At 59.2% G+C, this 10536-nt stretch overlaps 2 protein-coding genes across 2 annotated transcripts in view; both read left to right on the top strand.

The window, feature by feature from the left end:
• The window catches only part of Cd4 (CD4 molecule), an 18782-nt gene extending 14174 nt beyond the window's left edge, over positions 1-4608 (top strand). The window contains exon 9 of the mRNA XM_013023584.1: positions 4355-4608. Within this exon, the coding sequence (XP_012879038.1) occupies positions 4355-4608 (254 nt within the window). The remainder of the gene's footprint in view (positions 1-4354) is intronic.
• A 227-nt stretch (positions 4609-4835) lies between these two features.
• On the top strand, positions 4836-9107 carry Gpr162 (G protein-coupled receptor 162). Its single transcript, XM_013023633.1, has 4 exons — positions 4836-5702; positions 6896-7085; positions 7766-7923; positions 8586-9107. Exons 1-4 carry the CDS (start codon positions 4836-4838, stop codon positions 9105-9107), a joined length of 1737 nt encoding a protein of 578 aa, XP_012879087.1.
• The last annotated feature ends 1429 nt before the right edge of the window (positions 9108-10536 follow it).

The raw sequence follows: 10536 nt of genomic DNA, 5'->3' as shown, positions 1-10536 counted from the left end.
CACACACACACACACACACACACACACACACACACACACACACACACAAGCAGGGGAAGAAGGCAGGAAGGAGAAAAAGAAAAAAATAAAAGTCTAGCATCAAAAGAACCAGGACAGAAAGGGGACTCAACCTAGAAAATTCCTCCAGCTCGGGTCAGGACTGGCGGAGGTTCCCAGCCCTCTACAGAACCCCAGTACACACCTTTGAGCCCCCAGGAATCCCCCTTCCACAGATAGGGCCTGTCTGAGAATGTTCTGGAACCTCTGAGAATGTTCTGGAACCTCTGAGAATGTTCTGGAGGTCCTCCTCTTTTTCCTCCGGGGCTGCTGTCAGTCAGTGTGCGATTACAAGAGGTGTCCTCCCTACCAGGAGAGAATGTCCACCCAGAAGCCATGCACCTTGTGCAGAACCTTCTGGAAGGTTGAGCTTTGCTGGGCAGTATTGGGCTCCTTCACTGCATACTTGGTATTTGTGTCCACTCCCCACTTTTGCTTTCCCCAAGCTCACAAAATAAAAAAAGAAGAAATGGAATAAACTTACTATCAAGAAGGGAGGTTGGCGTCATGACTCAGTGGGTAGAGCACCAGAAAATGAACAAAAGTGTTGGTACTGAGTTTGAGTCCAAGTGTGGAACAAAAGAAGTAGAGAAGGGGGGGGGAGAGAGAGAGAGAGAGAGAGAGAGAGAGAGATCCTAAATTGGGCCAGTTGTCTTACCACTTGAGCCTGAAATATGAGGATCACAGTTCAAGGCCAGCCTGGACATGTTGTTGTTGTTTGTTGGTTGTGGGGCTTGAACTTGGGGTCTGGGCGCTATCCCTGAGTGCTTCAGCTCAAGGCTGGCGCTCTACCACTTGAGCCACAGCGCCACTTCTGGTTTTCTGGTGGTTCATGGGAGATCAGAGTCTCACGGACTTTCCTGCCAGGCTGGCTTTGAACTGTGATCCTCAGATCTCAGCCTCCTGAGTAGCCGGGATGACAGGCGGGAGCCGCTGGCGCCCGGCCCAAGAGACTCTTTAGCTCCTAATTAACCAGCAAAAACTAACACTAAAACCAAAAAAAAAGAAAGTGAGCTCAAATGGTTCAAGTGGAAGAGATCCAATGTGGAAAGCCGGCTCAGGGACAGCGCCTGGGTCCTGAGTTCAAGCCCTGGGACTGGCTCACACACACACACACACACACACACACGAACACTGTGTGTGCAGGGCTATGTGTGTCTGCGGAAGAGGCCGGGTGTGCACGTTGCACTGATGTGTGTGCCCACATCCTTTGAGGTCTCTGTCCCCCCCAACTCTACAAAGCACCCCCAGCGGGACCCACAAACCGTAGGAGCCGGGCCCAGGCATCGCCCACCCCCTGGGGGGGGACACGGGGTGCTGAACACGGGGTGGGGGACTCACTTCACCCCGCAAATAGCTCCCACCACCAGTTGCCTCTCTCATGTTCCTATTGCCAAAAAAAAAGCCGGGGATGGGGTGGGGGCCGAGCCTCTCCCCCTCCCCCAAGCCCCCCTTCCCTCCGTCACCCCCACCCCCCAAAACCTGTCCTGGGGTTCCCTAATCCAGGATCGCAGGCCCCCCCATTGCCCTTGATGCTGGGGGTGCTGGAGGGGCGGGGGAGGGGGGGGAAGGAGGGAGGTCTGGACGCAGAGGCCGGGAGGACGTGGAGGGGGAGGGAGGGAGGAGGGAGGAGGAGGGAGGGAGGGAAGGAGGGAGGAGGGCAGGCGAGCGGAGCCGGCAGGAATCGGGTTGGGACGGAGCGCGTCTGCCCAGCACTGCTGGGCGCAGCCCGAGGTAAGAGGGACCCCTGCCCGGCCCCCCCACCCATCACGGCCCCCCCACAGCCCCCCCACTCCGCCTCCTCCCCCGCGGGCCGCCCCAGGTCCCAGACACCTGCTATGAAGCCGAGGGAGGGAGGGAGGCGCCTGTGACCTTAGCCCTTCACCTCTCCGCCAAGGACAGGGTGTGTGGCGGGGAAGAGGGGGGACCCCAGCCATCCAGGCAGCGAGCACCCCCAGATCCCTCCCTCCCTTCCTGCTACGGTCTGTCCTTCAGCTCCTTCTCCCCTTCGTCCTTCTCCTCCTCCTCCTCTCTCTCTCTCTGTCTGTCTCTCTCTCCTTTCCCATCTCTATTTGGGGGTACCCCCCCTGAGCTGGGCTTGGCGATCAGGTGGGTCCCAGGCTTCAAGGGAGGGCAGCTTGGGGGGGGCTTTCTGGACCAGTTTCTCCATCTCCCTCCGGCTGGCCGTTGCTATGGTAACCGGGGTGGAGGAGCCCCAGGAGGACCATGATGGGCGTGGGGTGGGGGTGGACAGGACCTTTTTTTGGGGGGAGAGGGGGTTGGGTGGGAAGCCAAAGGGGCTGAGAGAACAGCTCACAGCCATTGGGGTGCCCCAATTATTTCTCCCGCCCCACATTTGCTCCAAAGCCATAATGCCTGTGTCCTCTTCACCCCGCAGCCCCCCGCAGGGGGGCCCCCCCCCCGCTCCCCCTCCGCAAGCCTGGTCTGCGTTGAAAGGAAACTGAGGCTGCAGGCCAGGAGAATCAGGGGTTCCCGCACGGGAGGGGGAGGCGCCCTATCGGACACTGGGGTTTTGTGGGTTTGCTTTTGGGGGGTGATTTTTGTTTATCATCTCTCGGTCCCCCAGCCTCTCCCGCCCGGCCTCCACTCCGGAGCCTCCCCTGTGTCTCTGTCTATTTTCAGCTACTATCAGCGTTACCCCCCTCTCTTTTTTCTCTCTTCCCCCCTCCCCCGGCTGCAACATGCCTCCTGCGCGCTGGTCCCCCCTCGTTCCATTTCTGGCTGTGTCTGATGTCAGTGGTTCCCCTCCGCCTTCAGCCCGCCCCCTCCCCCCTGCAGTCCCCATCTCCCTGCGCTCAGTCCCGGAGGCTGCCCAGGAGGGAGGGAGGGAGAGGGCTCGGTACCAGCTCTGCCCAGGGGATCCACAGGCAGGAGAGGCTGTTTACAGGGCACCCACAAGAATGAATCGAGGTGTGTGTCCCCATTGGTAGCTGTGTGTGTGTGTGTGTGTTGGTGTTGGGACTTGAACTCAGGGCCTGGCACTCACTTCTGGCTTTTTTTTTTCCTCTCAAGGTTGGTGCTTTACCGCTCCAGTCACACCTCCCCTTCAGGCTTTTTTTGGTCAGTCCTGAGGCTTGAACTCAAGGCCTGGGTGCTAACCCCAAGTTGTTGTTGTTTTTGCTCAAGGCGGGTGCTTTCCCACTTTGAGCCACAGCGCCCATTGTTGCTTTTCTGCTGGATCATTGGAGATGAAAACCTCATGACTTTCCTGCCCAGGCTGGCTTTGAACTGTGATCCTCAGATCTCAGCCTCCTGAGTAGCTGGGATGCCAGGCGGGGAACCTCCAGCACTGGCTAGGCCTAGATTCTTTTTTGTTGTTATTGTCTTTGTTTTGTTTATGTGGTCCGGGGAATCGAACCCAGGGCCTCATGCATGCTAGGCAAGCACTGTACCACTAAACCACATTCCCAGGTCTAGACTGCTTTAACCTCCTTTTTTATTCTTTCTGGAAACTTTGGAATTAGCTCACTGTTAGGGGTTCGAGGGGGGTCATTCAAGCCAGCCTGGGCAGGAAAGTCTGTGAGACTCTTGTCTTCAATGAACCATCAAAAAGCTAGAAGTGAAGGTATGACCTAAATGGTAAAGCACCAGCCAACCTTGAACAAATAAGCTAAGGGACAGAGCCTGGACTGTCAATTCAATCCCTAGGATCTGCACAAAAGTTCATAGCCGGGCGCTGGTGGCTCCCGCCTGTCATCCCAGCTACTCAGGAGGCTGAGATCTGAGGATCACGGTTCAAGGCCAGCCCAGGCAGGAACATCCATGAGACTTTTTTGGGTTGTTTTTGCCAGTCCTGGGGCTTGAACCTAGAGCCTGGCTTGTATCCCTTAGCTTATTTTTTGCTCAAGGCTAGTTGTACTTTCCCACTTGAGCCGCGGCTCCCCTTCCAGCTTTGTGATTATATATTGGAGATCAGAGTCTCACAGACTTTGCTGCCCGGGCTAGCTTTGAACCGCGATCCTCAGATCTCAGCCTCCTGAGTAGCTGGGGTGACAGGCGGGAGCCGCCAGGGTGTGCTTAAAGCATAGTCTAGACTCAGGACGGTGGCTCAGTGGTGGAGCGCTCGCCTCGCGTGCATGAAGCCCCGGGTTCGATTCCTCGATTCCACAAACACAGAAAAAGCCAGAAGTGGTGCTGTGGCTTAAGGGGTAGAGCGCCAGCCTTGAGCCAAAGCAGCTCAGGGACAGTGCCCAGGCCCTGAGTTCAAGCCCCGGGACTGGCTAAAAACAAACAAAAGAATCCAGGCCTGACCTTTGCTCTCTGCCTCTTTCTGCAGCTGAAGCAAGAGGGGTCCAACCTAGCAAAGCTGCCTTTCTTTGTTCGGTGGGCAGGGTGTCAGATTCGAGAAGATTCCCTGCCTGGTTTGCCAAAGCCGAGGGCTCAAAAGACCTGCAGAGCCCCGGCCTGGGTTCTAGAACTTTCCACCAGGGTCTCATCCTGGAGGAAGCAGCCAGCTCGCCTCTCCCCAGCGACTCCACAGAGACACTCAAGCCAGGCCCAAGGTGGAGGCTGAGGCCGGCCTCTGACTGATTTCCCAGCCTCGCCCTTCCTGCCCCACCCGGGGGAAGGGGGCCAAGCCATGTCCTGTGAAGCAGCGGGGTGAGCTGTGAAGCAACCTCCTTGAATCCCGGACCCCGATCGCGCGTGCGGGGTGGGGGGCCATCATGGCGGGGAGCGTGAGTGGGGCTCCGGGGTGAGACCTAGCCCCCACCCCCACCCCAAGCGCGGCAGCAGGGGGGGGTGGGGGTGCGGCTAGGATGGCTCGGGGCGGGACAGGGGCAGAAGAGGCCTCCCTGCGCTCCAACGCCCTGTCCTGGCTGGCCTGCGGCCTCCTGGCCTTGCTGGCCAATGCCTGGATCATCCTCAGCATCTCGGCCAAGCAGCAGAAGCACAAACCGCTCGAGCTGCTCCTGTGCTTCCTGGCGGGGACCCACATCCTCATGGCGGCCGTGCCGCTCACCACCTTCGCTGTGGTGCAGCTGCGGCGCCAGGCGTCGTCCGATTACGACTGGAACGAGAGCATCTGCAAGGTGTTCGTGTCCACCTACTACACGCTGGCGCTGGCCACGTGCTTCACGGTGGCGTCGCTGTCGTACCACCGCATGTGGATGGTGCGCTGGCCGGTGAACTACCGCCTGAGCAACGCCAAGAAGCAGGCGCTGCACGCCGTCATGGGCATCTGGATGGTGAGCTTCATCCTGTCCACGCTGCCCTCCATCGGCTGGCACAACAATGGCGAACGCTACTACGCCCGCGGCTGCCAGTTCATCGTCTCCAAGATCGGCCTGGGTTTCGGGGTGTGCTTCAGTCTCCTGCTTTTGGGGGGTATCGTCATGGGCTTGGTGTGCGTGGCCATCACCTTCTACCAGACGCTCTGGGCCCGGCCGCGGACAGCCCGGCTGGCCCGCGGAGGCCGGGCGAACGGAGGATCCAAGCCCGGAGGCCTGGGGAGTTTGGGGACCCGCGCGGCTTTTGAGGTGCCCGCCATCGTGGTGGAGGACACGCGTGGGAAGCGGCGGTCCTCGCTGGACGGGTCCGAGTCGGCCAAGACGTCGCTGCAGGTCACCAACTTGGTCAGCGCCATCGTCTTTCTCTACGACTCCCTCACCGGGGTGCCGATCTTGGTGAGATTTCGGGGAGAGGGGGGTCTCCCCGCTATCCCTCTGACCTCCAGGCGCCATCAGCCACGCAGCGTGGTCCCGTGATTCCGCCTCCAGTGCGGGGTTCCATCCTCCCCTCCTCCATCTCTCCCCCCATTTTTTTTATTTTTGGTCGGTCATGGGGCTTGAACTCAGGGCCTGGGCGCTGTCCCTCAGCTCTTCAGCTCAAGGCGGGCGCTCTACCACTTGAGCCACAGCGCCACTTCTGGTTTTCTGGTGGTTCCTTGGAGATCAGAGTCTCACGGACTTAACTGCCCGGGCTGGCTTTGAACCGTGATCCTCAGATCTCAGCCTCCTGAGTAGCTAGGATGACAGGCGGGAGCCACCAGCGCCCAGCTCCAGTTGATTTTGGAGGGGAGGAAGGCCAGTCCTGGGGCTTGAACTCAGGGCCCTGGCGCTGTCCCTGAACTTCTGTGGCTCAAGGCTGGTGCTCTACCACTTGAGCTACAGCACCACTTCTGGCTTCTTCTGTGTCTGTGGTACTGAGGAATCGAACCCAGGGCTTCATGCATGCGAGGCGAGCGCTCTACCCCTGAGCCACCTGCCCAGCCTCCCTGTTTCACCTTTGTTCTGTCTACTTCTAGTTCCCACTATTCAACTTCATCATCCTATCCTTCAATTCATCTGCCCATTTAACATAATTGTGTGTGGGGCTGGGCAGGTGGCTCAGGGGTAGAGTGCTTGCCTCGCATGCATGAAGCCCTGGGTTCGATTCCTCAGTCCCACATACACAGAAAAAGCCAGAAGTGGTGCTGTGGCTCAAGTGGTAGAGCCTTAGGCTTGAGCCAAAGAAGCTCAGGGACAGCACCCAGGCCCTGAGTTCAAGCCCCAGGACTGGCAAAAGAATAAAACTGTGTGTGTGTGTGTGTGTGTGTGTGTTGGTACTGGGGCTTGAACTCAGAACCTGAATGCTCTCCCTCTAAGCTCTTCCACTCAGGGCTGGTGCTCTACCACTCTGGCCACAGCTCCACTCCTGGCTCTGTGCTAGTTAGTTGGAGAGATAAAGGGTCTCACAGACTTTCCTGCCTGGGCTGGCTTTGAACCTCGATCCTCAGATCTCAGCCTCCTGCGTAGCTGGGATTCAAGGCGGGAGCCACGAGGCCTGGTTGAACAGTGTGTGACCTGCCGCTGTCCCACGTCCTCTCCCCCTGCCCCAGGTGGTGAGCTTCTTCTCCCTGAAGTCGGACTCGGCCCCGCCCTGGATGGTCCTGGCCGTGCTGTGGTGTTCTATGGCACAGACGCTGCTGCTGCCCTCCTTCATCTGGTCCTGCGAGCGCTACCGGGCCGACGTCCGCACGGTGTGGGAGCAGTGCGTGGCCATCATGTCGGAGGAGGACGGCGATGAGGGTCAGCGGCGCCTTTGCGTTCCGGGCCCTCCTCCCTGCCCCACAGCGCCCTCTGGTGGACGGAACCGGCGTGGCCTCGGCCTCATGAGAACACTGTGGTCCTCGCTTTTGTATTGTGGGCCCCTTGAAGCGGCCTCTGAGCCCATATCACCCAGAGAACCAGAGAAGCTGTCCCCGCTCCACCCTCACTTAATGATACATATCATCACGTCTGCCATCCCAGCTCCTCAGGAGGCTGAGATCGGAGGATCGTGGTTCAAAGCCAGCCCAGGCAGGAAAGTCCGTGAGACTCTGATCTCCCATGAACCACCAGAAAACTGGACGTGGCGCTGTGGCTCAAGTGGTAGAGAGCTCGCCTTGAACTGAAGAGCTCAGGGACAGTGCCCAGGCCCAGAGTTCAAGCCCCACAACTGACCAAAAAAGAAAGAAAGAAATACTCACGAACTTGCCTGCCGAGGCTGGCTTCGAATCACAATCCTCAGATCTCAGCCTCCTGAGTAGATAGGATGACAGGCGGGAGCCACTGGCGCCCTGCAGATCATTACTTCTATAAGTAGTATCAAAGTTAACACATCGGCACCACCCTTGGGCAGAATGATGGACATGGAGGGGTTTGTGAACAGGGCAAAGAAGGGATGGTGTGCTCCGCCTGTGACCCCTGTACCCCCTTTTCTCTCACAGACGAGGGCTGTGATGAGTACTCGGAGAGCCGCGTGTGCAAAGTCCGCTTCGATGCCAATGGAGCCACGGGACCGGGCAACGGGGACCCCGCTCAGGTGAAGCTGTTGCCCGGACGACATATGCTCTTCCCTCCGCTTGAGAGAGTACACTACTTACAGGTAGGGGCTGAGGAGACCCAACCCAGACCTTGCTCCTCCTCCTCCATCTTAACCTCTCCCCCTCCTCCCATCCCTGAGACCCCAAGCCTTAGCCTGCTGAGCTCGCCAAGAGGCGGGCGAAGTAAATATTTTGGAGATGTTGGAGGAGTAGGGTGGCTCCCGCCTGTAATCCCAGCTGCTCAGGAGGCTGAGATCTGAGGATCGAGGTTCTAAAGCCCAGCATAGGCAGGAAAGTGCATGAGACTCTCATCTCCAATGAACCAGCAAAAAACTAAGCGACAACACCCTGGCCCCGAGTAAAAGCCCCAGTACCCGCAAACCAAAACATGGCACTGGTGGTTTGTACCTCCAATCCTAGCTACTCAGGGAGCTGAGGATCTGGGTTCAGAACCAGCCTAAGGAAGGAAAGTCTATGAGACTCTTATGTCCACCGAGCCACCAAAAAAAAAAGTCACAAGCAGAGCCGTGGCTCAAGTGGTAGAGCGCCAGCCTTGGAGCACAAAAGCTCAGGGACAGCGCCCAGGTCCTGAGTTCGAGTCCCAGCACCAGCACACACATGAAAAAGCATGGCACCATCTTAAAAGGCCCCCAGATGGGGTCCTTCCTCCTCTACCGTTGTCTTGGCAGCACCCCAAATGTCTGTGGCCTGTTCCTCTCCTCAGGTCCCCCTGTCCCGCCGGCTTTCCCACGATGAGATCAACACCGCCAGCCCGCGCATGCCCGGATCCTTCCTGCACAAATGGTCGTCCTCGGATGACATCCGGGCCCTTGGGGGTCCCCCCGATTACCTGAGGGCCAGGCTGGAGGACGAGGAGGATGAAGAGGACGCTGAGGGCGGAGGGCTGGCTAGCCTCCGGCAGTTTCTAGAGAGCGGGGTTCTGGGGTCCGGTGGGGGACCCCCACGGGGTGCTGGCTTCTTCCGGGAAGAGATCACCACGTTCATCGATGAGACACCTCTGCCTTCTCCCGCAGCCTCTCCACGGCCCTCTCCACGCCGGCCTCGGCCGCTGGGCCTCGCCCCCCGAAGGGCCTCCCTGGGGTCTCCAGATGACAGAGGCCTTGGACTTCCTCTGGGGCCAAGTATCGCGAGACGCTGCTCCCTGACTGGGAGCGAGGGAAGAAGCAGGGCTTGGGGGAGGCCCTGGAGCCCGGGGAACCCCATCTTTTCCCAGCTGACCCTGTAGGCCCAAGTGGACCTGGTGGAATGGGAGAAAGGGGATCTGTCCCCCCCCAAACCTATGGCAGCTGGCTCCAGGCTTGGACACTGGAGATGCACAGTGGGTCTGGGCGGTAGAGCTCCCCACACCCCACGAAGCCCCCCAACACGCGCCCCCTCTATCATCCTTAGCGAAATGTATTAAAATCTCAAGTGTTGCCATAGCAATCGCAGGGTGTTTGGGTTGTGTCGGTGGCATCGTCTCAGAGGCTCGCGTGCGTGCGTGCGTGCGTGTGTCACAGAGGACGAGATGGACCAGTGGAACAGGGGCTGAAGGCCCAGGACCTGCAGGCTGCCAGCCGGGCACTGTGCCTCACGCCTGTAATCCCAGCTGTTACTGTGGAGGCTGAGATGTAAGGGGGTTGGTTTCCAGGGAGACTCTGCTCTCCGAGGAACCACCAGAGAAAGCAGGAATGGAAGTGAGGCTCCAGTGGTAGAGCACCAGCCAGGAGTGAAAAAGGTCAGGGACAAAGCGCCCAGGCCCTGAGTTCAAGCCCAGGATTGGTGTGAGCGTGCACACACACACACACACACACAGTGATTTCACTCTCCTGCTGCTCCCTCGCTGGTCTTTGGCGTGGAACTTCCTCCCTCTACTTTCTTATCCTCTCTCCCCTCCCCTCCCCTCCCCTCCCTCCTCCCTCTCCCCTTCCTCCCTTTCCTCTCCCCCTTTTCTTCATCTTCCTCCCTCCCCTTCTCCTTTCCCTTCTCCTCTGCCAATTCCCCTCTCCTCCCCTTCTTCTCTCTCTTCCCTTTCCCTCCTCTCCCCTCCCCTCTTCTTCCCATTCCCTTCCCCCTTCTTCTTCTTCCCTCCCCTCCTCTCCTTCCCCCCCCCCCTCCCCCCCCCCCCCCCCCCCCCCCCCCCCCCCCCCCCCCCCCCCCCCCCCCCCCCCCCCCCCCCCCCCCCCCCTCTTCCCCTTCCCCTCTTCTTCTTCCCTCCCTCTCCTCCTTCTCTTCCTCCCTCCCCTTCCCCTCCTCTCTCCCCCCTACTTCCCTTTCTCTCCCCTCTTTCCCCTCCCCTCTTCTTCCTGTTCCCTTCCCCCTTTTCCTTCCCTCCTCTCCTTCCCCTTTATTTCCCCCTTCTTCCTCACTCCCCTCTTCTTCCCCTTCCCTTCCCCACCCCCTCTTCCCCCTTCCCCTCCCCCTTCTTCCTCCCTCCCCTTCCCCTCCTCTCTCCCCTTCTTCCCTTTCCCCTTTTCTCCCCTCTTCCCCCTCTCCCCTCCTGTCTTCTTCCCCTCCTCTTCCCCTTCTTCTCCCTCCCCTCCTTCCCCCTTCTTCTTCCCTCCCCCTCCTCTCCCCCTTCCCTCCCCTCTTCCTCCTCTCCCTCCCTCTTTCCCCACCTTTCCCCTCCCCCTCTTCCCCTCCCCTCTTTTTCTTCCCTCCCTCTCTCTCCCCCC

Source organism: Dipodomys ordii, unplaced genomic scaffold (genome assembly GCF_000151885.1).
Source record: "Dipodomys ordii isolate 6190 unplaced genomic scaffold, Dord_2.0 Scaffold69, whole genome shotgun sequence".
Classification (NCBI taxonomy): domain Eukaryota; kingdom Metazoa; phylum Chordata; class Mammalia; order Rodentia; family Heteromyidae; genus Dipodomys; species Dipodomys ordii.
The sequence above is the reverse complement of the archived record's forward strand: the minus strand, read 5'-3'. Positions and strand labels throughout refer to the sequence as shown.

Coding starts and splice junctions, on each gene's coding strand:
- Gpr162 (XM_013023633.1), top strand. CDS start 4,836: ATGGCTCGGGGCGGGACAGGGGCAGAAGAGGCCTCCCTGCGCTCCAAC. Junction 7,086..7,765: donor GGAGGAGGACGGCGATGAGG/GTCAGCGGCGCC, acceptor TTTCTCTCACAG/ACGAGGGCTGTGATGAGTAC. Junction 7,924..8,585: donor AGAGAGTACACTACTTACAG/GTAGGGGCTGAG, acceptor TCCTCTCCTCAG/GTCCCCCTGTCCCGCCGGCT.